We start from the raw sequence: 27,930 nt of genomic DNA, 5'->3' as shown, positions 1-27,930 counted from the left end.
GCTCAAAGTGGCAATTAATAACCTAAAACATTTTGGTTAATCAAATGTATATACATTTGATCGAAAAATTAATTCTCACCACACTACAATTTAAGTGAAAAAGTACAAATCAACGTCTACTCCTGTAGTAGACTAGTGGAGTTGAAATGTAAAAACCTTGGCTAAAGAGTTCAAGATTTGAATCTCAAATTCTAGGACTGGCCAAATTGTGCTGAAAGTACTACTGCTCATTTATGAATTGAAAATAAAAAAGGGGGCCTCGCACAGGGCACCACACGTAGTGTTTCAGAACACAAGCAAAATGGTGGCTAGGGTTTAAAGAACCACACCGCATGGCATGGACAAAGTAGAGTTAGTGTATAGTGTTAGCATGTGGTAAAACGCAAACAATATAACTATAATCTTACACATACTTTGTATGTTGGGCCATAAAGATAATACACAGAGTTGACAGTTTATATCACTCTTATATCACTCTCACTCCATCCAACATGTTGGTCCACAGACCTCAACAACATCTGGCAGCCTGCCATGAAACATGTTGACCTACTGGCCTCATTACAGGTCAAACTTCCTCTTGACCTCTACTTTGGGCCAGAACCACATTCCCTACAACTACTCACTCCAAGACTTTTCACTTGTGATCCCCAGACACTTTCAGTGACCTTCCTGACCTGACAGCACCATCACACTCCTCCATCACACTCCTCTTCACCCGAAATAACTGCATTTATTAACGTGCTTGCCCTCAAATTTATTGAACATATGCATTCTCCCCAATAAAGGAATGTTTTTAACTTCTTTTTTTCCCCAAAACACAGAATATCTCACTATTATCACAACATTTATTGAATATCAAAGCATGTCAAATAATAAGACTGTTAGTCAGTGGTATAGACCCTACCTACATGCCATTCTTGAGTAAATGTAAAGATGTCATTTAAAATACAATTTTGGTAAAAGTGAAAGTCACCCATAGGAGTAGTACTTGAGAAGAGTCTTTTGATACATGTTCTCGTTCTCATTTATAAAGTTATTTATATCTTCATATTTGACCTTATTCATGTTATTGTTTGTGTCCTTCACTCATGTTATGATAAGAAATAATCAAATATCAAGTATCAAATGTAACTTTCTGCCAGTAAATTTACAAAGTAAAATCTTTGTAGACAACTAACAAGACACCTTCCTCCTTATTCTCAGAAGACTAGTTATGATTCTCTGGTACAGTTCTGAGGCTTTCATAGTTCCGTTCCGTTTTCTTTTTCCGCTTATCCGTGAGGGTCGCGGGATCTTGCCGCTTTCTCCCCCCTAAGGGGTTGCGGGGCTTACTGGGGCCAAATACAGTTTCATCTATGGGCGTAGGCCAGGGTTCACCCTGGATGAGTCGCCAGTTCATCGCAGGACCCTTACTGATGGCAGTGGCTGCCTTCACACAAGGTGCCAACTGCACATCAGGAGCAACTTTGGGGTTCAGTATCTTGCTCAAGGATACTTCGACATGTAGCTCAGTCCCGCCCTGGGGAGCTGGGATTCGAACCAGTGATCTTCTGATCACCAGTCAACCAGCTCTACCCACTGAGCTACAGCCGGCTTTCATAGTAAAGACATAAATAACCTCTGCCTCTTTATGATTCATATAACAGCCTTATATGGTGCAGTTGCTGCAGGTGATTGTAGAAACATTAGCGACATGTTGCAAATTTCAGTTTCAAAAAAGGAAGAGAACAGATCACATGACATTTCCTTCTTAAATATAAAGCAGAAACACAGGATCAGGGTGGGTTCAACATAGAAGCAGCGATGACACCGAGACATCAAGGCAAGTACAGCAGCATCAGTAAATATTAAATTTTAGTTAAAAAAAATATTCTGATGAGTCGAGACATCTATGAGAAGCAGAATCCATTTATCATTGCTTTGACATGTCTGTGGTGTTCAGGCTGCAGGTGGGGTCTTTAAAAGGACACATTTAATATACTTATAATTCTAGACTTATTAATGTCATTATCTATTTTAACATTTAAGATGTTTTAAAGGAAGCACTGTCGACTTTATTTTTGCCACAGTATACCCTTTAAAAACATTCATTATGGGCTTGAGTTATTTCATGTTCTTATTATTTATAAAAATGAGTATTATAAATAAAAGTAACAAATCAAGGTCATTTATTTCAGCTCAGTACTCAATGTATCTCCTGTTAGTCACTGAAAACTCTAAACCTCAAGTATAAAAAAGTACCCAAAATCATACTCAGTGAAAAGGAAAGTTATCGTGTAAAATTATAACTTTGATAACAGTAAGAAATCACCCACACTAATAGTATAAAAAAGAGGAAAAAAGTATGATATTTACCTCCTAAATGTAGTGATGGAAGTATAAAGGGTCGGGAAATGGAAAAACTCAAAAAGAAATGCCTTACAACTGTAGTTAAGAACAGCAATGGCAGCCAGCTAATCAAATATGTCATCTCATGTGCTCCCTGTGTGTCTGTGTGGGTCTACAGGCCTGGTGATGGTGAGCCTGTTGCTCTTCTCCCTGTGTCTCGGGGCAGCAGCCATGCTTGACAGCAGGCTGGACATCCAGTGGGATCTGTGGAAGAAGACTCACAAGAAGACGTACCAAAATGAGGTATCTGATAAAAACAAGTGGATGTAAATATGTGAGAGTTTTCTGTTTGCTGGCCATAAAATCCACATGTAATATGCATCATTAACTTGTACAGTATTTGGCCTCATGCAGTCTCGCTCTGTACGTCTTGTAGGTTGAGGAAGTGAGCCGCAGGGAATTGTGGGAGGAGAATCTGATGCTCATTACCAAACACAACCTGGAGGCTTCACTGGGACTTCACACGTATGAAATGGGCATGAACCACATGGGAGACCTGGTGAGACACTCGTTTACTGGTTTAAACTGAAGTTTTTTTATGATTTATGATTGTCACTGTTACTCACTAATCTCCATGAATTTAATGACAGCCGAAAGTCAGTTTGGATACGGATTAGGTGCTTAATGACTAGTTTGAACTTTGAAACTCAACAGCTAATCATTATAATGAAATATAGTCCAGTTTATTTGTTTATATCCTACAATATCTGCCTTCAGAATGTGTCCTCTCCCTAGATGTCACAGATAATATATATGTGAAGGGTGTGGATCTAGGACGACGACTGCAACAGTTCTTGGCCCACCACTCACCATTAAGTTTCAGTTTTGGCCTCAAAAGTAAAAAGTGTTTCCAACCTGTCCGGGCTGTTCAACTTTGTTCAACGAGTCAGTAAACTTTATCCTACAGCCATTCAGTCGACAGTGCTGCAGGTTTATTCAAAAACAGATGCTTGTTATCGTTTGAAATGATCATAATGAGAGCAGTAAAAGCAAAAAGAAACTCAAACATAAAATCCAAACAATGATCTGATGTTGAAATGTTCTGTTCAGAGGATGCCAGAATTGGTAAGGTCCAATACAGCCGAGCTGTGACAACGTGATTTCTTTATGGGAATTTCTGATGATTTCGTGATTTTTTTTCCTTCACGCAGAGTTCACCTGTATGCAACTTTTTTTTACTCCGCAGCCATGTCTATAAATGGTAGTGCCTGGTTGGAAACAATCTGTAATTTGATACATTTATGGGCTATATTATTCAAATTATTGATTAGTGTTGCTTCAGCTGAAAAGTGCAACTTTTTTAAAAAAAAAGTAATAAAAGTAAAAAATTAATAAAACGCTACAGTCACTATACATGTTAGTGTAGAATTAAGAATGCATTTTGTGATTTTATACAGTGGTAAAGTAAATATCTTTGTATTTTTCACTGTTTCACAAAGTTTAAAAAAAAAAAAATTGTATCAAAAACAGTCTGTTCACCCTTTGACAAGACATCTGACCTTAAAGTAAATAGAGTCCACTAAGTGCTGCTCTTTTCATTAACTGTTATCTGCTTCCTCATAGAGACCAGAGGAGATGGGGTGTTTCATTCCTCCCACTGACATCCAGAGGACACCATTCAACTTCACTGGGATATCAGACACTGCTGTACCAGCCTCCATCGACTGGAGAAAGAAGGGCTACGTCACCAAAGTCAAAGATCAGGTAAAAAAAAAAAAAAATAGATTAAATCTATTAAATCTATACTGTTACCAAGTCATCGCCAGAACTGCCAAGTCTTTTTGTCCCTATCACACTTTGAGCAGGATCACTGCAAGTTAGCTCCAGAAAGCAGAAGAGGAAATATATATATATACATTTCCAAAACTTTTTTTTTTCTCTTTTAAATTAATTTAAATAATTCTGGATTTTCAGTTATGGACACGAAATGTACAAATGTGTAAACAGGTGGGGCCATGTTGTTTTATTTGTTTGGCGCCCTGATGAAGACCTGATGGTCGAAATACGTTGGAGTTTTTATTTGTGAAACAAAGACTTCATTCTGTGTCGGTTGCAACCCAGTCTCACATGAAAATGATACAGATACGTTGGTCAATGCGGCAAAATGTAGCAGTTTCACAATAACGCCTCTTAAGTTGTGAGATGTCTACATTTTTTGTGGCCTATTAATTTCTATTGTCGCGTGACCATCAACTTTCTGGCTGCAAGAATAGAAAACACAGCTGCCATTCCTTTTTTTTCCAGTGAAAAATGCAATATTTTAAGATAGGTATTACATTAAAATTTGAACACACTTTGTCTCCCAATTCCATTCTCCCTCTCTGTCTGTTTCAGTCTTCGAACATCTTTGTTTCATCTCGCTATGTCTGCCGGGTGTGATGTGCTCTGATAGGTTGAAATCAGTCTTGTAATGGTGGGAAATAAATAATAATACATGATTTTCCTCAAATGCATCAAACTAATGTAATGAGCCTGTTTTGAAAATGTTAGGAGGAGAAAGTTCAGATATCTGTGTTCAGATGTAGAGAGAGAAAGTCAAAAGTGTCAGAAAAATTAATACTCAAGTAGAATGGATACCTGGAAAAAATAATTTGTACACCTCTGTGTACATCTCAGTTACTGTAGTACAATGAGTATCACTCAACCAGAGACACACAAGTATTGATTTTGGACTTCCTTCTGTTCTGTTCAACATGTAAAATATAATTGACAAACAATAAAAATCCCCAAAGAGACAGTAGACCTCTTTAACCTCTTCAGCTCCAACTGCTCCATCTTTACAAACTCATGTTGTTCTGCCAAAAATGGAAATGTGAAAACTGTTTCAGATAAGTTTGAAGCTATTACTTATTTTTTTGCATTGTTTATCTCTACTCATTTTGTATCCAGGGTTACTGCGGTTCCTGCTGGGCTTTCAGTGCTGTTGGGGCTTTGGAGGGCCAGTTATTCAAGAAGACAGGAAAGCTGGTTGACCTGAGCCCCCAGAACCTGGTGGACTGTTCGTTTGAATACGGAAGCCACGGCTGCAGAGGTGGCTGGATGCACCAAGCCTTCCAGTATGTCATCTACAACAATGGCATCAACTCTGAAGCTTCATACCCCTACATAGGACAGGTGAGTCACTGGTTTAATCCTGCTGCCGCTGCTCAAAGATGCCTCAGAGGGAGGGAAAAGGGAAAATCCATTCAACCTGGATCCTACAGAGTATGTTTAGGGTATGTGGGAAGCAAATCTGATTGTATTGCGGTTATAGGCGGACAGACAAATGTGAGAAATCATTAGAAACAATAATAAAAGGTCAGATTCTAAAAGATCGTCCGTGTCAGGACGTCATTTAGAATTACTGTTACTCACAGATTATAACTGCTTGGCAGCGCTCTGGCCTCAGTTTGTAATTTACATATAGGGCATTTATCAGACTCTTTTGTCCAAAGCGACTTACAGTAATTCATACATACACTGATGGCAGTGGCTGCCATGCAAGGTGCTGCATAGCACATCAGGAGCAGTTTGGGGTTTAAAGTCTTGCCCAAAGATACTTTGACATGTAGACCAGGGGAATCAATCCAGCGACCTTCCGATAACAAGACACTGGCTCTAACCCTGAGCCACAGCCGCCTCATTTCATTTGTGTGGCACATGCGTTTAAGTAAACAAGCCACCAGCAGAGCACTGCCGAGAGAAATCATCTTTCTTTGATTCATCCCCAGGTGTGCAGGTAAGATACTATTTACATACAACCAACAGGTGCTCACAGGTGTTTGAACGGACTAGAGAGGCATCATGCATCACAAAGGAGAAAAATACCAAATCTTTCGAAATGGCCCAAAATTGATGCTGAACTTTTAGAAACAGTTGTGAAAGCTTACTCATTCAGAAGCGGGAGTTAAACACATGTTAGTAATATTGTAATTTACACACCAGTGCTTCCAAAGGTTGAAAATGTCCTTGTGGTAGCTGTGGCAGATGGCATGTTGTGGGACGGTGCGGCATGTGATGGGCTAAACTAGTCAAATAATCAATCATCCTATCTGTATCTATTTCCCATGGGTAGCAGCCCAAGGAAGCCTTTGGAGTTTTGAACTGTTGGTCACAAAACAAAGTATATGAAGACATTACCATGGGAAAAAGGAACTTGTGACAGACATCTGTCCGTATTTTCTGAAATTAAAAGCACAAAAAATGAATCGATCAATTGAAAATAAACAATCGGCAGTTGCAGTGCTAGAAACTGCAGCGTTAGATGAGGTAATACTGATTTACGGTTGCAATTTATGAATGTAATTAAAGGTGACTACTGTAGGTATCATACTGAATTCAGTGGTGGGGGGCTGATTGGTTATTCTTTTAAAGGAGGAGGATTGTTGTTCTCTCTGCAGGGCTTTAACACAAAAATAAAACAAGAAGTACTGCATATTACCGTGTTGTTGTTATGGTCCAGTTTACAATACATTGAAAAATGTGTTTTTAAGTGGAAACAAGGTGTATATGGAAAATTCAGAGCAAACTGGGGTTAAGAGTTAAGAAATTCCTGTGCAACAATCCACAGTGATGTGGATGCACAAGAAGTTCACTTTGTCACTCACCTCTGCCAAGAGCCGGTAAATGTAAAAAAAAAATCAATTGCAGCTTTGAAAATGAATAATAACTAATATTTTTCATATATGGACATTATCACGTTGGTTGGTAAAGGTGTGCCTCGAGCCAACGTCCGATCATATCAGTTCACAAGATTGGTTGAAGAACTTTGTTGGCTTCCTAATGAGTTGTTTTTTTGTTGTTTTATATACCATGAGGTATATCTAAAAACAGGTTCCTTGTAAATCATCGGCTTTAACCCCAGTTTGTCTTCTTACTGCAGGAGTCACAGTGCCACTACGACTCCCGCTATCCTGCCGCGACCTGCTCCGGTTACAATTGGCTGCCTAAGGGCGACGAGAAGACTATGAAGCATGCGCTCGCCACCATCGGACCCATTTCAGTGGCAGTGAACTCTCAGGGAATGAAATTCTACAAGAAGGGTATGTTGCACATCATCAGCTGCACAGGCTTCCTCTTATCTTATCTTCCTCTTCCTCTTTATTATTTTGAGAAGGGTGAGGGATGGAGATCGAAAAGGTCATAAAAGAGGTTTAATTTTCTAATCAGATGAGATAAGAATTAATTAGTTAATTGTTATTGGTCCTGGACTGGAGAAGATCACTTGTTACAGCAGCTCAAGAGTGAGAAGCACAGGGAAAAAAATACTGGAAACAAGATAAAATAAAGATTATATACACAATATACAATACGAAAATTTTCTTGTCGTTCAGTATAAAGATATTAATACCTAAGGAGTTAATCTCATCAACATCAGTGAGCCATATGAGTTCTGCCAATATCTAACAATGCTGGTGATTAGCTGTCTTGAGGCATGCAGGAAAAAAACACCAGGTTAGACCCATATGTGTGTAGGTTTCATGTAATCTTTTGTTAAATAGATTTCATAAAATTGATATTGGGAAAAACTATAGTTCAGAAACCAGTATCGAAGTCAAGGTATCTGTGTAGGAACGGGTACCCAGCTGTAAAAAAACATTAGAAAAAAAAACATAAAATGTTCCGTACAACTTGTACAGCATGCACCTGCTTCAGATGGGTGTGTCCCAGTGAAGTTTTTACTTTAATGAAGGGTGTAAATAACATCTCGGCTCTTCCAGACACTTGGATTACACCAGACAAGCTGCATGGAGCCTTTTATGTTTATTTTCTGGTTATTTTTGCTCCAGAATTTATTTGGGACTACGAAACTTCACCCGATGATTTGGTTTTTATTTTTTGGGTAGATTGTTCCTTTAAAAAAAGAACGATAATAATAATAATAATAAAACATGAAGATAATTACATAAATTTATTGTTACTGTTTTGACCTCTGCCTTTTTCAGGAGTGTACAATGACCCTTCCTGCAGCAAGCAATTAGACCACGCTGTGTTAGCTGTGGGCTACGGCAAGCTGAACGGACAAGACTACTGGCTGGTAAAGAACAGGTGAGATGTTTCTAGTGACCCAAAACATTCTACATGGACACATACTGAGCTCATGTGTAGCTCCTTTTTATCTTCCTCCCCATCCCCGACTTTTCTGTTATTCTGTATTGCTCAACACTGAAAATAATGTATGCCAAACTATTAGTATGGGGCGCTAGTGATTGAGCGACTCTGTCAATATTCTCATCATATAACTTATTGTTTTTAAATTCCTGTGCATTAAAGTTCATTGACGTGGTTGAATCGAAATCAAATCAATTCATGTATAAAGCAAGAAACAAACTACTACCCGGTAATATTCAGAAACTTACAATTTGAGGGAAAGGTTGAATGTCAAGATTTAAGCTGTTCATACGAGTACTAAAAAGTAAGTACATTTCAGTCGGCAGTGTGAAACTGTGGAATGGTATGAACACGGTGCTAAAGCAACGTCCACACATGTGCCAGTTAAAAAAAAGGTGCAAGGACTTGATTTTCAGAAGGTACAGGATGAGGGAATCGCTGGGTGTTTTCATAGATGTATGCATGTGTTTGTGTGTCTGAAATTAATATTATTAAATGTATATATATATATATATATATATATATATATATACACACACATACACACACACACACACACACACACTATATATATATATATATATATATATATATATATATATATATATATATATATATATATATATATATATATATATATATATATATATATATTATAAGCTATGTTATGTAAAGATAAATATGTTCATATATATATATATATACACACACAGGTTCAGGAATGTAAGTAAATTAATTATGATTAAATATTGAGTTGTGCAGAAGGGGCAGGATTAAATAAGTGTTTACTTCTTAATACTCACCTGTCAATGCTTGTTAATAGAATATACTTTGTAACATACTTTTCATTTTATCATGCTTATTTGTCAAACTAATTTAACTTTCTGTTTCGTTTTGATTTGTTTTGTTTTCACATGTCCAAAATAAATTTTCATTCATTCATTTATTCACTTTACATGGATGTTTACTAATGAATTACATTTCAAACAACCTTGTTGTATCCCTTTAATTATATTCTTTTGTTTTCCTGCTCTTCTCATGCAGCTGGGGAAGAAACTGGGGAGAACGGGGCTACATCCTGATGGCACGCAACAAGAACGACCAGTGTGGCATCGCTCAGGAAGCCATATACCCCACCATGTAGCGGAAGGGGGAACTGCATTGAATCTCCCTTTCTTTTTTTCTTACATTTTTCTTTTGACTTACTTTTGCTACTTTTTATGTAACTATGACAAAAATGTCTTGAAATGTTACAGTTTATCATCTCTGGCCTCGCTTGTTTGTTTCTGACTGTGTGTGTTTTCCAAATCTATAATAAAGGCAAAGCAAGGCAAGGCAAGTTTATTTGTATAGCACAATTCAGACACAAGGCACCTCAAAGTGCTTTACAGGCACACACACATTACATTAAAAGACATAAAAATTAATTTCATTTAAAAGACATTCAAAATTGCATTAAGAAAAATAAAAATAGCATTTTAAGACCAGTAAAAACATTAAGAAACAAACATCAAAACAAGTAGGCTAAAATAGAAAAGCTTTAAGAGAAACAAGACTGTAGAGTCAGAGTCATAATGCAGTTCAAAGACTTGAATTGCTTCAGTTAAAAGCAGTGGCAAAAAGAAATGTTTGAAGTCTTGATTTAAAAGAGGTGAGTGTTGGAGCAGACCCGCAATTTTCAGGGATTTTGTTCCAAATATGTGGCGCATAGCAACTGAAAGCTGCTTCTCCATGTTTACTTCTGACTCTGGGGATTGAAAGCAGACCGGTACCTGACGATCTCAGAGGTCTGGATGGTTCATAACGCGGCAGCAGATCAGAAATGTATTTTGGCCCGAAACCATTCAATGCTTTATAAACCAACAACAGGACTTTGAAATCTATTCTTAAATAGACAGGAAGCCAGTGTAAAGATCTAAGAACTGGAGTGATGTGATCTACTTTTTTGGTTCTTGTTAGGACTCGAGCTGCAGCGTTCTGAATCAGCTGCAACTGTCTGATGAAGTTTTTAGGGAGTCCTGTAAGGACACCATAACAGTAATCGAGTCTGCTTAAGATAAATGCACGAACAAGTTTCTCCAAATCCTGCCGAGACATAAGCCCTCTTATCCTGGAGATATTCTTAAGGTGATAGTAGGCTGATTTTGTAGCTGTCTTAATATGACATTTCAGTCGGCAACACATCTCCAGTACCTGGTAGAGTGGCACTGACCGCTTGTCTAATGTTCTGAATTTTGGCAGTGAAGAATGATGCAAATTCATTACGGGCCCTGGTACAGGCCCTCGGGGTGGCTGTGGCTCAGTGGGTAGAGCGGGTCGTCTAGTGATCGTAAGGTCACCAGTTCAGATCCTGGCCCCCCCATAGTTGCATGGCGAAGTGTCTTTGAGCAAGATACTGAACCCCAAGCTCCTGATGAGCAGTTGGCGCCTTGCATGGCAGCCTCCATCCTGTGTGTGAATGGTTGAATGTGGCATGTGTTGTACAGCGCTTTGAGCTGTCGTCAGACTGGAAAAGCGCTATAAAAATGCAGACCATTTACCTGGTAGACAGATGTTCAGAGGCTACTGGCACAGGAGGGTTTGTTAGCCTGTCGACAGTAAGAACATTATTTTTGTTCTTGATAATGTCTGAGAAGAAGGACTGCTTTGACTTTTTTAATTCTAAATTAAAAATGTAAAGTCTCTCTTTATAAATGTCAAAATGAACCTGGAGATTTGTTTTTCGCCACCTGCGCTCAGCTTTTCGGCATTCCCTTTTTTTTCATCTTGACTAGCTTGGCGTTTCTCCAAGGAGATTTTTTCTTACCAGAGACCACCTTCACTTTAGTGGGTGCAATGGCATTCATGACATTTGTAATTTTGGAATTGAAATGAAGTACAAGGTCATTGACAGAGAACCTAGAGAGGGGTGGTGTAGAAGAGAAAGCATCAATGAATATGTCACCAGTGTTTTCAGTGATGTATCGCTTTGAGACAACCTGAGTTTGAACATTTGTGCACACAGATATATCACTCCCAAAGAAAACACAGTAATGGTCAGAGAGAGTGACATCAGATACCAGAACCTTAGAAATGTTCAGACCCTTTGAGATAACTAAGTCCAGGATGTTGCCCCTGTTGTGTGTGGGCTGTGCCACATGCTGAGTGAGTCCAAAGTTATCAAGGGCACAGCACCAGTCCATCTGTCCTCAGGCTGGTCGACATGGATGTTAAAGTCACCAACAATTAACACACAATCAAAGTCAGTGCAGATAAGAGACAGTAACTCAACAAGGTCATCAAAGAAATACATACAGTGTTTAGGTGGTCTGTAGATGTTTAGAAATATAGCTCGAGAAGATGAGTTTACCTGAAGAGCAACATATGCAAAAGAAGTAAAACTTCCATAAAACATCTGCTTGCATTTGAGTAGCTCATTAAACAGAATACTAACACCTTCTCCTTTTTTATGCATTCTAGTTTCACTTATAAAAGAGAAATTTGGAGGACTTGATTCAATGTGAACAGCTGCACTGTTATCCTGGTCTAACCAAGTTTCAGTTAAAAACATAAAAGTAAGATTGTGTTTGATGATAAAATCATGTATTAAAAAAGATTTTCCTGCCAGAGATCTGATGTTTAATAGAGCTACAGTTACAGTATCAAAACCAGCTGTGCAATTTTTTGCGACAGTTAGTGGCTGACGAGGAATGGGAGCTAAATTGAATGGATTAGCACATTTAGTCCCGCATTTCCTGTTTCTCAACAAATTCACAATTTTTCTATTACCTGTAAGCACAGGAATTGAGGAGGCTGCCTGAACTCCAAGGGGCCCTGGCTTTTCTCGGGGGAAAACAGTAGTGGTATCAACTTCGTAGCCCGGACCCGGCACATATCAGAAAGCGTTAATTTTACTGTCAGCATGGAGAGGATGTGCTTCGCTGTTTTCAGACTGTAGAGGCTGAATATTATTCAGAGGGGGTGGAGGGGCACGATGACATTTTGGCGATGGTGGTTTCAAGCGTGGCAGATTTGGGCGGGGTGTGAGTCTGAGTCCAAAATTGACCAGCTTTTTCATCTCATCCGTGAAATCGAGGAGGGGGAAGAGGGGGAGAGGCTGAGGCTGGCTGGAGAGGGCAGAGAGTTGGTTGGTGTTGGTGGAGAGTGGATGTTCCCTCTTGTTGCGACTGGGAGGGACTCCTCTTTGGGGGGCGAAGATGGCAGCAAGGACTCCTCCTCCTGGCACAGCTGACTTGTCTGTTCGAAGCTTATCTCAGGCACAAGTATTTCTTCTTCCAAGGCCTGTCTTATCAGTTGTTTTGGTTTGTTAACAACCTTACTCCTGACTTGTTAAGGCAGAATCCATCTGCCTTAAAGAGGTGTCTGCATTCCCAGAAAATGTTAAAATTGTCAATAAAGTTCACCGATTGAGCGGCACATGTAGCTTTGAGCCATCTGTTCAACATCAACAACCTGCTGAATCTCTCATCACCTCTATGGACAGTTGGTAGAGGGCCACTGACAAACACCACAGTATCGAGAGATCTGACTTTGTTCAACAGATCGGTGAAGTCTTGTTTCAATACCTCAGATTGTTGTTTCACAACATCACAGGCCCGTGTGTAAGATGAGAGATTTCGCTGTTGGATGTTCAGCAACAATGTCCAGAATTTTTTCTAAGATGTCAGAGACCATATCGTTGGTAAAACAGAGTACTTTGGTGTTCTTCTTGCTGCAAAAGCTGTTTACCTCCTTCACAGCAACATTACCCACAATCAGTGTTTGTGGTCCAGTCATTAGCTCTTTCTGTGGTCTTTTACAGACAGATGTACTCCTCGCTGAGGCTCAGTCGCATTGAAACATGTCAAGTCTTGGTCGATATATCAGTTTATCGATCAGTCTGATGTTGGCCTTTCAGTAAATATCAGATGTGTGTTCTGTGCCGTGGATGCGATGAAGGGGAAGATTTGATTTTACACCAGCAGTTTTCAGTCTGTTAAATCTGCCATGAACACGGTCTGAAAGGGTTCCATCAACTCTTTGGGAAATTGGCTTGTAGGTCAATTTAGCTTTTACATGTTACAACAAAAGGAATGCCAAAATCAATACCAGTGTGTCTGGTAAATATCTCTGTCCTGCACACATGCTGATGTGGTAGCGTATCCAGTACGAGCATGTCTGCAGGCGAGTTACACTGTCCTGAGCAAGTAGAGAAGCCTTGTGGTAGGTTCTTATTTTGTACAGACCCTCTTGTTGAAACATTGAACTACAGAAAGTCCTTCAGTCCTGCTAGTATTCCTGCTTAGTTAGTGCCAGGAACTGCGATGCAAAGCTTCCCAGCTAGCTACACAATCCAATTTTATCTCATTATTTGTCCTAATTAATAATAAATCATCAATTATTTTTGAGTGCCAAATTTAACCCAAAACACCCTATTAAAGTTGCATGAAGCACTACAAAACTAAATGGAAAAAAAGGCTTTTTCATGCTGCACTAGGAAAGAGACAAACACAAACCACTGAACAGTATAAACATCTAAAACCAAGGTTTACATCTATTACTGCTTGGTTTATAGCCTATAATTTGTATAAGGGACTGATATGTCTTAAGAAAAAGGTCCTTATAAATGAAACATTGTTTTGTTTTGTTTGTTTTTTTAATAAATGCAGGAATTGACAATTTTCTTTGGAATTAAAACATGAATTTCAAACTTTTCATAGGCCTTTAGAAACAGGGGAATTTCTTCTTGTTGGAATCATTGCTGGTTCCAACAAGTTCCTGTTCTCACCATTATCTCTCAGGACCACTCTCATTCATCCTGTGACACCTGAGATGGTCTTGATCGTATCTTAACATTAAGATTTCCCTTCCTTGGAACAGACGGGTCCAAACTGTGAAGAACAGCACAAGATCAGAGTATTGATAACAGTGTCTACATATGTTTTGCCACACAGTGTGTTTTTTTTTGGTGAAACACTGACTGAAAGGACTCTTACACTGTTCTGAGTTTCAGTGGAGAGCTTCACTGTCCTATAATCCTCTGACTCAGGGGTGTTTTAATGACGGGCCAACTGCCAAAAACAAACACCTTGTGTGTTTTTTACTTATCGCATAAATAGAGCAGAATAAATGTTGATTTATATCAGGCAGGCCGAATTAAACCAGACAAGCAGACAAACTGCAGGCCCCAGTTTGGTTTATCCTGCTTTACATGCTGTTAAGGTGGCATTTCCACTGACTCCAAACTCTAACCTAGTCTATCCTCACTTAATTTAAAACACAGCATCAGTGTGTCGCTGTGTGACATGTACAAACTCCTCCTCCCAGCCTGCACTGCTCAATACTCCTCACAGAATAGTGAGAATAGGCGAGTTCAAGATCACGCGCGCTGCCTAAATCGAGATGCATGCTGGTTTAAATGTGACCATGATGCCCTGGATGGGAACGGCTTCTGCTCCGCATCTGATGTCACATGACCTTAAGTTATCGCGGGAGCAAGGCAGCTATAGATCAGTTGTGCAGTTGCTCTCCAGGTACTGCGCGAGCCTAGACCCACCTTCATGATGTCAGGACTTTGCCCTAATTGGCTTTTATCTACGCTGACGTATATGACGTGTGTTTCGATGAATTTCCATATCCATAAACACCTCTTTTCTACTCAAGTATCACATACATTCAGATAAGTAGCAGCCGTGTGGCCGCACCTATGGGATAGTCAACATGAATAAACCTATAAAATCCTTCATATAACGCAACAACCCTGAAAGATGTCGTCAATAAATTGCTCAGTTCTGTCACCCTACTTGTGGTGATGATGGAGAAGTGGTTCACTGCTGTGTCCTGTGTTATCTGTACTGTCAAATGTATTTCATTCATTGTGAATAATGTTGCTATAAGAAAATGCATCATCTTATGTGTCTTTATGCATATTGGTTAAATGTAGTCAGTAAATTCCCCTCAGCTGTGATATAATCATGCACCTAAGCACAGTTGTCATCATAATAATTAATAACTGTTGTAATTGTATAGTATTGTTATTGGGCAAGACTTACTATAATGTACCAGACAGACAAAGTTCAAATTTATTTAATGGTGACATTACAAGGAAAACAGAACATGAGCCTTTACAGTAAGACAACATTTAGGCTATTCATCTACTCTTGATAAACCAGTTGGACCATTAATGTGCCACTGTGTGACCATTTTGAAGTGAAGCAATTACAAAATATCCAAATTTGAAGTTGTTATTGTGACAAAGCTGTCACATTCTGTTGTCTCTAAATATGAACTGTCCATACATACACACACAGACACACACACACACACACACACACATATATATATCAATTTCCTCCATTTCTTCGCAGAAGAAGAAGGCAAACACCGCAAGCTCAGCCAAGTCACGTCACATCAACGGGAAGAGAGAGTGTCCGACCTCATAGCAGTGTTTGTATCCCCGCCCCTGCAGTCGCCAGCAGATCTCGCTGCTGGCAGTCAGCAGGAGTTCAACTTGAATGCGCTTATTGCTTGACTATCAAGAAATGTCCAACAAAGTTCCCCAAGTCTGCCCCCCAGTGGTCACACAGAGGAAAACACAAACTAAACTGCTTTTTGTTTTTCATCTGTCATTTATCAGTTTTATTTCCATTCATATTTATAGATCTTCCTTTGCAATGTACATATTTATTTTTATTCTATTCCTAACCAATCATGTGCAACTTCCAAACTATGAACAATTGAGTTTTTCATGACCAACGCTATGAACAATTGAGTTTTTCATGACCAACGCTTTCAAGTATGTGCTGGATAATGGAGGCATCGACTCTGAGGAGGCTTACCCATAAGCCGGAGTGGTAAGAAAGACTTGCTAACTAAATTCATGCTTTCAGTCTCATCTCAATAAAGTATCATGTGTGTCAAGAGGAGCGGAGGTTAAAACATTTTGAGAACATTTTATTTGTCTTTCCTGTCATGCGTTCACACTTTTTCTCTTTCTGTTATTGCTGTGACATCCTGTTCTGAAAACACAAACAACACCAAGAACCAGTTTCAGCCAAGTGTTTTGACACTTTGGGTTAGTAGAAATTCAGACACTAAACTCCTCCTAGGGCCAATATTCTTGAAGCTGTGATCCTTCAGGTTTCAGTGGTTTACCTGATGACATGGTGTGCAGCCTGTCCCCTGCAGCTCCTCAGCTAACAGATCACCTATTGTTCCATTTCTCCCTGACAGATCTCAAACTGATCCACTGATAAAAAATGACCAAACTGACTGTCGACTCATTCTTAGATGTGTTTTTGATGAATGATCACATTGACTCCAACCATGATGACCAAAACGTTCACAGTAGCAGCAGCAGCATGTTTGCATGAGCAGGAACTTAATACGGCTCTGACATGATGTAAAACTTTCATTGAATTACATGCATGGCTTGTTTTTCTGTTCCATATCACTTTCATATTATGTTTATGACCTGATTTTCATGCTGTTCAAGTGAGCACTTTGAGACTGCCCAACAAATCACATCAAAAATGTCTGATTACTTTCAAACTTTATGGATTACAACTTTAAATGTGACTGCTGGCTTTAAAACTGGATTGACTTGGGTAGTTAATCTTACGGAAATGTCCTTGATCATGCTGCGCCCTGAACACACCACCATTTTGATTTCTTTAACTTGATAATAAGTGAAATGGTCACAATAGCTACATCATGTATATTTGATGGTCCTAACTCTTCCTCTCTGTCATGTGCCCAGGCGTTTACTACGACCCCAACTGTAACAAAGACGACATCAATCACGCCGTGCTGGCAGTGGGTTATGGAGTCAGTGTCAAGGGGAAGAAGTACTGGATCATCAAGAACAGGTGGGTCACATCAACTGTCTGAGCGGCATCCGGTGGCTTATGAGGCTAAAATGAAACCGCAAGATTGTTTGTTGGCGTAGGGTTGATTTGATGCCTTCTGTCCGCCATGTCGGTGTAAACTGATGAGCTGAAGTGCTGTTTGACTCCTAGCAATATGCAACAACTCACATGTCTTTATTCCTCTGACATCTTCATCAACTTGTATCCTTTCCCCTGATAGCTTGTTTACACAGAACACGTATTTTCAGCATAGGAAAAATAAATTCAGACTGGTGTTTTTGGAGTGAACCTATGGTGTGAGTGGGGGCAGTCGGGTGTATCGGGGTATTCTGTGTTTTCCCCCCATTTGTCTTCCTCCTTTTTGTTCCCTCACCGGCTCCCGTCTACCGGCTCCCGGACATGTGGGCATGCAAACCGTACCGGCTCCAGCGGAGAGGCGCACCTGGGTTTCATTTATGCATCATCCCCCTGCTACCTAAGCCCGGTTATGTTTCCACTCTGATGCCAGATCTTTCCGCCAGTTACGGTTACACCAGTCTGCTCGCCTGCAGACCCCACCTCTCTACGAACTCTGAGCCTAATAAAACCCTGTTACAACTGACCTCTGCCTCAGCTCCATCTGCTTTTGGGTCCTGACCTAGAACCCCATTGCAACAGAACCTCCTCCAGCGACAAAAAGGGCTAAATGTATGTGGACTCTGATATGGAGGTTTGGTTATCTTGAGTTGTTTGATGCCCTTTCAACCCTTCCAGTCTTCATAGTTTTATCTCCAAACCAGCAGATCTCCACTGTGGTTGTGTCCATGAAGGAAGACAGAGCACATAACACTAAGCAAGAGCACAGGCTAGCTTGGTTCCAGAGGCAAACACACAAACCCGCATTTCAGCTTTATCAGCCAAGTGTGTGTCACAAACAAGGACTCACGTTTCACAGTATTTTGCAGGTAGTTGATGACAGTTTCAGTCCCTATAAATGTTATTGTTTTCTGATACAGTTTGTGTGAAAACTAACAGAGTGGTAGTTCAGTGGGACAGGAAACATTGCTGGGCAATGGGAGCTCCTCCTTTCTTGTCGATGCAGAGTCCTTAAAAAAATCCTAATTGTTGTTTCTCTCAATTGTGTCCTTTTGTTGTTGTTCAGTTCAGCACTTTTCTGATGATCAAATTGAAAACCGCTGTTTTCTATGAAACTGAATAAAGTTATAATTTGAAGCTGAATGCATAAGTGTTATTCCTCACACAAGAGCACAAAGTTCAGCAAATAAAGAGCAGCCAAAATTTTGTAACTGATTAATGTTCTTTAGATTTATACTGTGGCGAGTCTGATGACAGATACTTTACACTTGAACAATTTGTTGTTCAGAAAACAAATGCTTATCAGCCTAAAATAGGACAGTGTGAAGATGACATGTCCCGTAAATTTCTAAATGTGTTGCATTTAGCTCAGTAAATATCTCACGCCTGCTGCAGTACAGATAGTGATTGATTTGATTCATACATCTATGTATCACCATGTGAACCAGTTTGTCGAATTAATCTATTTTTGGCATACTAGAATTATCAGTTGCTTTCTACGTATATATATTGCAATGATCATTTTTCCGATGCCACATCTGACTCTGAGGAAAACTGAACTTTTCCTTTTCATAGTTTTAAACATTAAAATGTACTTTCATAAATCTACTGTAACAATGTAAAGACAATGTTCATGTAAATCCTGTCAATCCCAGTGTCGTACTGTGTCTAATGAAGACAGAAGATCAATAACATGTAACACTGTGTTGTATCAGGCAAGACCCAACAGCTGATGACGAGGCAGGGAGTTAAGTGCAAGAAGATGTATTTAATACTTCCTGTGGAGGAGGGGTGGCTATGGCACAATCTAGTGGCTCTTGTAGGCATACAGATTGGGACCAATAAAGATAAACACAGTTCTGCAAGTGTTACTTGGCTTACCAAACTTTCAATATTCACTAACTGGAATGCATGGCAGTTACAGTCATCCAATTCTGACAGCTTGAGTAGAATGTATCGATTATAGGATATTCAAATGCTGAACTGAAATTCTTACAATTTCAACAGAGCTCTTTCAACTTGAATCGATAGCTGCAATAGCAAATTGCTCAAAGTGGCAATTAATAACGTGAAACCATTCAATCAAATGTATATACATTTGATTGAAAAATTAATTCTCACCACGCTGCAATGTAAGTGAAAAAGTACAAATCAATGTCTATTCTTGTAGTAGACTAGTGGAGTTGAAATGTAAGAACCTTGGCTAAAGAGTTCAAGATTTTAATCTCAAATTCTAGCATTGGAAACATTTTTCTGAAATTAAAACTACTCATTCATTTAAAAAAAAAAAAAAGTGTGTTGCCTCATACGGAGCACCATATACAGTGTTCCAGGGCACAAGCAAAATTATGGCTCGGGTTCAAAGTACCACACTACACAGCATAAACAAGGTATTGTATAGTGTTTGCATGTGGTAAAACACAAACAATATAGATATCATCTTACACATAATTTGTATGGTCAGGGCCATAAACATAATATAGAGAGTTCACACTTTATATCACTCTCACTCCATTCTACATGTTGGTCCACAGACCTCAACAACATCTGGCAGCCGGCCATAAAACACGTTGACCTCCTGGCCTCCTGTCCAGCCTCATGGCAGGTCAAACTACCTCTTGACCTCTACTTTGGGCCAGAACCACATTCTCTGCAACTACTCACTCCAAGACTTTTCACTCGTGATCCCCGGACACTTTAATGACCTTCCTGACCTGACAGCAATTGTAAGTATCAAAAGTAACTTTCTGCCAGTAAATTTACAAAAGTAAAATCTACAGAGACAACTGACAAGACACCTTCCTCCTTATTCTCAGAAGACTAGTTATAATTCTCTGGTACAGTTCTGAGACTTTTATAGTAGAGACGTGAATAACCTCTGCCTCCTTATGATTCATATAACAGCCTTGTATGGTGCAGTTGCTGCAGGTGATTGTAGAAACATTAGCGACATGATGCAGATTTCAGTTTCAAAACAGGAAGAGATCAGATCACGTGACATTTCCTTCTTTAATATAAAGCAGGAACACAGACTCAGGGTGGGTTCAACACAGAAGCAGCAATGACACAGAGACATCAAGGCAAGTTCAGCAACATCAGTAAATATTCAATTTTAGTCAAAAAATATTCTGATGAGTTGAGACATCTATAAGAAGCAGAATCAATTTATCAATGCTTAACCACGTCTTTTGTGTTCAGGCTGCAGGTGGGGTCTTTAAAAGACAAATTTAATATACTTATAACTCCAGACTTATTAATGTCATTATCAATTTTTAACATTTAATCTGCTAATTCTCTAAGATGTTTTAAAAGATGCGTTGTCGTCTTCATTTCTACCACAGTATACCCTTAAAAAAATATTAATTATGGGCTGAGTTATTTCATGCTCTTATTATTTATAAAAATGAGTATTATAAATAAAGGTAACAAATCAAGGTCATTTTCTCAATACTCAATGTATCTCCTCTTAGTGACTGAAAAAGTTTAAAGTTACCAAAGTTTATATATTATATTTTAACATTATAATATACTGTGTAAAAATCTAACTTTGATGAAAATAAAAAAATCACCCACGGTAATAGTAGACTATGAAAAAGAGTAACCTCCTAAATGTAGTAATGAAAGTATTAAGTGTCAGGAAATGGAAATACTCAAAAAGAAATGCCTTACAACTGTAGTTAAGAACAGCAATGGCAGTCAGCTCATCAAAAAGGTCATCTTGTGTGTCTCTGTGTGTGTCTACAGGCCTGATGTTGGGAAGCGTCCTCCTCTTCTCCCTGCGTCTCGGGGCAGCAGCCACACTTGACAGCAGGCTGGACTTCCAGTGGGATCTGTGGAAGAAGACTCACGAGAAGACGTACCAAAACGAAGTATGTGAAAAAAACAAGTGGATGTAAATATTTAAGAGTTTTTCTGTTTGTAATATGTCCACATGTAATATGTATCATTAACTTGTACAGTATTTGACCTCATGCACTCTCTCTCTGTACGCCTTTTAGGTGGAGGAAGTGAGTCGCAGGGAACTGTGGGAGGAGAACCTGATGCTCATTAACAAACACAACCTGGAGGCTTCAATGGGACTTCACACGTATGAAATGACCATGAACCACATGGGAGACCTGGTGAGACACTTGTTTACTGGTTTAAACTGAAGGGGGGAAAAAAGGTTTTGGAAACCTGGTGACGAATAGTGTAGACTGGACGGCCACAAGCCAGGAGGTGGAGGGGGCTCAGCCAGAAGCCTCAATGGGCTGGAAGACAAAGGCTTAAGAAACTACAGGAGGAGGGGTGCACCTTGAGTGCCAGAGGGAGTTTGAACCGGGCCACCGCAGGGTTAATCATGCTGACAATCTCAAAAGGACCGATGCCAACTTACAAGAGTCAGTTTGGAGGGGGAGATCCTTGGTGGAGAGCCAAACCTTCCGACCCGGGACGTAAGCAGGGGCTTGTGTGCAGTGTCTGTCCGCCAGACATTGGTTTTATTTATCAAGAAGATAACAGGCAGGTTGATCAGTGATGGAAGTTATTCTTTAGTCAGTAGATGGTGAATTTCAGTCTAACTGGCAAAACAGACTATTCAACCATTTACAAGACCTTTAAAGCTGACTTAACAACCCCGCTCAGTAAATAAAGTCCACTGAGTGCTGCTCATTTCATTAAGTGTTATCTGCTTCCTTATAGACACCAGAGGAGATTCTGCAGTCTTACGCCACATTCATTCCTCCCACTGACATCCAGAGGGCACCATCTTCCTTCGATCGGACGTCGAGCCCTCCTGTACCAGACACCATCGACTGGAGAAAGAAGGGCTACGTCACCAAAGTCAAGGATCAGGTAAAAAAATTAATAAATGTATACTCAGTGTTTCCAATCAGTGACTCATAGGTCAGCAGGATTCATCGGTGGTGTTGGTGAGAGCAGAAACATGCGGTGTGTCAGTGATGCCGTCAACAGTGTCATCAGTCTCTTTTACCTCATTTCTCCTGTTCCTCATTCATCCAGTATGTTCTTCTTAACACAGGAAGTCGTCAAAACAACCGCCAAGTCTTTTATCCTATCCACACTTTAAGTGAGATCCCTGCCCAACACACGTTAGCTCCAGAAAGCAGAAGAGGAAAGGAAATCTTAGCTCTTTTTCAACGGTTTCCTAGGCTTTTTTTTTTTTCCCCCCTATAAATTTAAAAAATAATCTGGATTTTCAGTTATGGACTTTTATTTCAAGAAATGCTATATATTTTATCTTTCTATTCTTAGACTTTAATTACAAAGGTTTTAATTATTTTTTCGCTAACATTGCCATCATGTTTGCTGCGCATCTGGTGCAGGAAGAAGCGATTAAAACAGGCTTTTCTCAGGAAAGTCTCCGAAACTGAGATATTTAAAGAACTATACAGCTACTCGTATACAAATATTATTTCTTTGACAAAGATATCACATAATCACATAATTCTTTGTTCTCACAGCTTCATTTCTTCAAGTTACAGACAAATGTCAGTGGTAAGAAGCTGAAGACATGATGACTGATGAGAAATCTCACAGTCTTGTAAAAATAAATGAGAAGTGTAGAATTTTAAAACTTTACAATGCAGAGGAATGAAAAAAAAAAAATCTCAAGGCAAATTGCTTCCAGAGTTAAAAAGAAAAAAACTCCAACAACTCCATCTTTACAAACTCAAACATGGAAATGTGAAATGTGTTTAATTTAAGTTTAAAACGAATTCATCTTTATTTGCATTGTTTAACTCCACTCATTTTGTATCCAGCGTCCCTGCGGTTCCTGCTGGGCTTTCAGTGCTGTTGGAGCTTTGGAGGGCCAGTTATTCAAGAAGACGGGGAAGCTGGTGGACCTGAGCCCCCAGAACTTGATAGACTGTTCATTTAAATACGGCAACCTCGGCTGCAAAGGTGGCCTGATGCACAATGCCTTCCAGTATGTCATCGACAACCAGGGAATCGACTCTGACGCTTCATACCCCTACACAGGACGGGTGAGTCACTGGTTTAATCCTGCTGCTCAAAGATGTATCAAAGGGAGGGGAAGGCTAAATCCATTCAATTTGGATTCTTGAGAGTATGTTTAAGACACAAATCTGATCGCTTCGTGGTTTTAGACGGGCAGACAAATGTGGGAAGTCATTAAAAACAATAATAAAAGGTCAGATTCTCAAAGATCGTCTGTGTCAGGACATCTTTAGAAGCTGCTGTTACTCCCAGATGATAACAGTCTTGGCAGCACTCTGGCCTCAGATTGTCATTTCATTTGTGTGGCAGATGCATTTCAGTAAACAAGCCACCAGCAGAGCACCGCCAAGAGAAATCATCTGCCTTTTATTAAGCAATCATCCCCAGGTGTGCGAGGAAGATACTGATTACATACAAACAACAGGTGCTCGCAGTTGTTTGAACGGACTAGAGAGGCATCGTGCATCGCAAAAGGGAAAAAGCCCAAACCTTTCATAATGGCCCAAAATTGATGCTGAACAATTAGAGACAGTTGTGAAAGCTTTCTCATTCAGGAGAGGAAGATAAACACATGTCAGTAATATCGAAGTATACAAGCCAGTTCTTCCAAAGGTTGAAAATGTCCCAGTGGCAGCTGTGGCAGATGGCGTGTTGTGGGACGGTGCAGCATCCAAAGGGCTAAACTAGTCAAATAAGCAATCATCTTTCCTTTATTATGTCCAACTTTGACCATGAAAATGTTACAGCTGCAGGTCTTGATACTTCATTTTATTTTTATTTAACATTACCATGGGAAAGAGGAACAGTGGCAGACATGTGTCACTATTTTCTGACATTAAAAGCACAAAAAATGAATCCACCAATTGAAAATAAACTACAATGACAACAATCAGCAGTTGTAACGCTAGAAACTGCAGCATGAGATGAGGTAATGTGAGGTAAAATTTGTAAAAGTAATTAAAGTTGAATACTGTAAGCTTCATACTGCAATCAGTGGTGAGGGGCTGATTGGTTATTCAACTTTAAAAGGAGGAAGATTGTTCCAGGGCCTAAACCCAAAAATAAAACAGGAAGTTTTGTTGTTATGGTCCAGTTTACAAGAAATTGAAATGTGTTGTTTTGAAGTGGAAACATGGTGTATATGGGAAATTCAGAGCAAACTCAGGTTTACAGTTAAGAAATCCCTGTACAACGATCCACAGCGATGTGGGTGTACAAGAAGTTCACTTTCTCGCTCACCTCTGCCAAGAGCTGGGAAATTCAAAAAAATCAATTGCACATGAGAAAATTAATAATAACTAAACATTTATCATATATGTACATTATCATGTTGGTTGGTAAAGTTGTGCCTCAAGCCAACTTCCTATCATATCAGCTCACAAGATTGATTTAAGAACTTTGTTGGTTTTCTAATGAGGTGTTTTTCTTTATTTTTTATATACCATAAGGTATATTTAAAAACAGGTTCCATGTAAATCATCATCAGCTTTAACTCGAGTTTGTCTTCTTGCTGCAGGAGTCACAGTGCCAATACGACTCCTGCTTCCGCGCTGCAAACTGCTCCAGTTACATCCGGATGCCTCAGGGCGACGAGAAGGCTCTGAAGCAGGCGGTCGGCAGCATTGGACCCATTTCAGTGGCAGTGGACGCAACAGGATTTAAATTCTACAAGAGTGGTACGTTGCACGTCATCAGCCGCACAAGCTTCATCTTTACTTGCACAATATTTTTTTGAGAAGGGTGAGAGGTGCAGATCGAAAAGTTCATAAAAGAGGTTTAATTCATCAGATGAGAAAATAATTAATTAGTTAATTGTTATTGATCCTGCACTGGGGAAGTTCACTTGTTACAGCAGCTCAAGAGTAAGAAGCAGGGGGAAAAAAAAGAGTCAAAGATAAAACTGGAAACTAGATTAAATAAAGATTATGTATACAATATACAATACGAAAAATGTCAACATTCAGTATGACAATTTCAATACCTAAGGAGTTAATCTCATCAACGTCAGTGAGTCAATGAGCATATGAGTTCTGCCAATATCTCACAGTGCTGGTGATTATTTGTCTTGAGGCATCTCAAAAACTTTATTTTTAGCAAACTCTGTGTACACAATGTTCTCATTGCTCGTGTTTATGTGTAGAGACCCTGGTGATACTACGAGCAAAGTTACATGTTGTGTCGAGCCTTCTTAGTGTTTTAAAAATAGAGATTTCGATGCTGTCGTAAAAGTGCCCGTAGCACTCCCATTGAAAATAAGTTTGACCCGAAAACGAAAATATGGTAAATCTTAAAAGTGCCTCTTTCGTTGTAATTATGCTTTACATGAAGGTTTGACTCCTATACATTCACAAAAAAAAGCCTAGGTTCCTTTTTGGCGAGAGTTTTGCGTTAAGGCGGAGATGCTACGCTCTGTGTGAATCACCATCGGCGGATTGGCCACCGCTGCGGAGATAATGAGGCGTCGCTGTGTACAAAGGGCTAAGGTGTCTGTGTAGGTACTTGTACCCAGCTTTAAAAAACAACAGAAAAAAACATAAAATGTCTCCATACAGCTTGTACAGCGTGCAGCCAGTTCAGATAGTTGTGACCCAGTGAAGTTTCTAACTTAATGACGGGTGTAAATAACATCTTGAGTATTCCAGACACTTGGATTACACCAGACGAGCTGCATGGAGCCATTTAATGTTTGTTTTCTCGTCATTTTTGCTACAGAATTAAAAAAAAATAATAATAATAAAACATGAATACACTGACATTAATTTATTGTTACTATTTTGACCTTTGCCTTTTTCAGGAGTGTATAACGACCTGTCCTGCACCAAGGAAGTAAACCACGCTGTGTTAGCTGTGGGCTACGGCACGCTGAACAGACAAGACTACTGGCTGGTAAAGAACAGGTGAGATGTTTCTACTGACCCAAAACCTTCTACATGGACACATACTGAGCTCATGTGTAACTCCTTTTTATCTTCCCCCCCCTCCCCGACTTCTGTGTTATTCTGTATTGAACGCTGAAAATAGTGTATGCCAGTTAAAAAAAAGGGACAAGGAGTTGATTTGCAAAAGGTACAGAGATAAGGAAATTGCTAGGTAATTTCATAGATGCATGCATGTGTTTGTGTGTATAAATTTGATATTATTTTTAATATGTTATAAAATATACATTTGCGGCTATATATATATATATATATATATATATATATATATATATATGTATTTACACAATATACAATGTGTCTAAATATATTAAATAGTAAGCTATATGTCTTTACATTGATGTGTGCACATGTAGGTATGTATGAATAAATAAATATATATTTCAGGAATGCAAGTAAATGTTGAGTTGTGCAGAAGGGGTAGGATTAAATAAGTGTGTACTTCTTACCTCTTTTCAGGCCTGTCAATGCGTGTTAATGCAATGTACTTGGTAACATGCTTTTCATTTTATCATGCTTATTTGTCGAACTAATTTAACTTTTTGTTTTGATTCGTTTGCATTCATTCCTTTTTTTCACTCACATGGATGTTTACTAATGAATCACATTTTTAAAAAAAACAAAAAACGTTTGTATCTCTTTAATTATATTCTTTTTTTTTGCTCTTCTCGTGCAGCTGGGGAAGCAAATGGGGAGATCGGGGCTACATCCTGATGGCACGGAACAAGAGTGACCAGTGTGGCATCACTCAGTACGCCTGCTACCCCATCATGTAGCTGAAGAGGGAACTGCATTGAATCTCCCTTTCTTTTTCAACAATATCTAAGTTTTTATTCACACTGGTTTCAACATTTTTTTCTTTTTTGTTACTTTTGCTCCTTTTTATGTACCTATAACAAAAATGTCATTAAATTTTACAGTTTATCATCTCTGGCCTCGCTTGTTTGTTTCTGACTGTGTGTTCAAAATCTATAATAAAGAGACAGATGTACTCCTCGCTGAGGCTCAGTCGCAGTGAAACATGCCAAGTCTCGGTCGATATATCAGTTTATCAATCAGTCTGATGTCAGCCTTTCAGTAAATATCAGATCTGTGTTCTGTGCCGTAGATGTGATGAAGGTGAAGATTTGATTTTACACCAGCAGTTTTCAGTCTGTTAAATCTGCCATGAAAACAGTCTGAAAGGGTTCCATCGACTCTTTGGGAAATTGGCTTGTTGGTCAAATTAGCTTTTACATCTATCAATCATAACCAGTGTGTCTGGTAAATATGTCTGTCCTGCGCACATGCTGATGTGGTAGTGCAGAACCGATGCTTGGCTTAGGCTGTATAGGCAAATGCGAAGGGCGCCATCATCCACGGGTTGTTCAATAATCAGTAAACAGTTCGAGAGAGAAGAGAGTTGGTTCACAGAGGAACATTTAAAATAAAAACACTGGTACACATTTCCCAAAAACAAAGATAGGAGAAAGTGTCAACATGACTTTTTTAACCAAGTCTTCAGTTTTTATTTGTTGTGATATTTTTGACTAAAAGGAAATCTTGAAGACATACATGCAGTTTCTGTATTAATGTATGAAAACTGATTGTGAAATTGACTGCGATGCAACTGGGCGCCAGCTAAAATCTTGCCC

At 39.2% G+C, this 27,930-nt stretch overlaps 2 protein-coding genes across 2 annotated transcripts; both read left to right on the top strand.

Moving 5' to 3' along the window:
- Positions 1–1,788: 1,788 nt before the first annotated feature.
- LOC115568064 (cathepsin L1-like) lies at positions 1,789–9,788 on the top strand. The gene is made up of 8 exons (XM_030395114.1): positions 1,789–1,822; positions 2,507–2,631; positions 2,765–2,887; positions 3,952–4,092; positions 5,278–5,502; positions 7,250–7,409; positions 8,313–8,415; positions 9,523–9,788. Exons 1-8 carry the CDS (start codon positions 1,804–1,806, stop codon positions 9,620–9,622), a joined length of 996 nt encoding a protein of 331 aa, XP_030250974.1. The 5' UTR covers positions 1,789–1,803; the 3' UTR covers positions 9,623–9,788.
- A 10,641-nt stretch (positions 9,789–20,429) lies between these two features.
- LOC115568063 (cathepsin L1-like) lies at positions 20,430–27,197 on the top strand. The gene is made up of 8 exons (XM_030395113.1): positions 20,430–20,479; positions 21,144–21,268; positions 21,398–21,520; positions 22,080–22,232; positions 23,162–23,386; positions 24,877–25,036; positions 26,155–26,257; positions 26,973–27,197. Exons 1-8 carry the CDS (start codon positions 20,461–20,463, stop codon positions 27,070–27,072), a joined length of 1,008 nt encoding a protein of 335 aa, XP_030250973.1. The 5' UTR covers positions 20,430–20,460; the 3' UTR covers positions 27,073–27,197.
- The last annotated feature ends 733 nt before the right edge of the window (positions 27,198–27,930 follow it).

This window comes from Sparus aurata, chromosome 17 (genome assembly GCF_900880675.1).
Source record: "Sparus aurata chromosome 17, fSpaAur1.1, whole genome shotgun sequence".
Classification (NCBI taxonomy): Eukaryota; Metazoa; Chordata; class Actinopteri; order Spariformes; family Sparidae; genus Sparus; species Sparus aurata.
The sequence above is the reverse complement of the archived record's forward strand: the minus strand, read 5'-3'. Positions and strand labels throughout refer to the sequence as shown.

Excerpts from the sequence above, each read along its gene's own strand:
- LOC115568064 (XM_030395114.1), top strand. Across the intron at positions 2,632-2,764 it reads AGAAGACGTACCAAAATGAG|GTTGAGGAAGTGAGCCGCAG; the intron begins GTATCTGATAAA and ends TACGTCTTGTAG. Across the intron at positions 4,093-5,277 it reads TCACCAAAGTCAAAGATCAG|GGTTACTGCGGTTCCTGCTG; the intron begins GTAAAAAAAAAA and ends TTTTGTATCCAG.
- LOC115568063 (XM_030395113.1), top strand. Across the intron at positions 21,269-21,397 it reads AGAAGACGTACCAAAACGAA|GTGGAGGAAGTGAGTCGCAG; the intron begins GTATGTGAAAAA and ends TACGCCTTTTAG. Across the intron at positions 23,387-24,876 it reads CATACCCCTACACAGGACGG|GAGTCACAGTGCCAATACGA; the intron begins GTGAGTCACTGG and ends TTCTTGCTGCAG.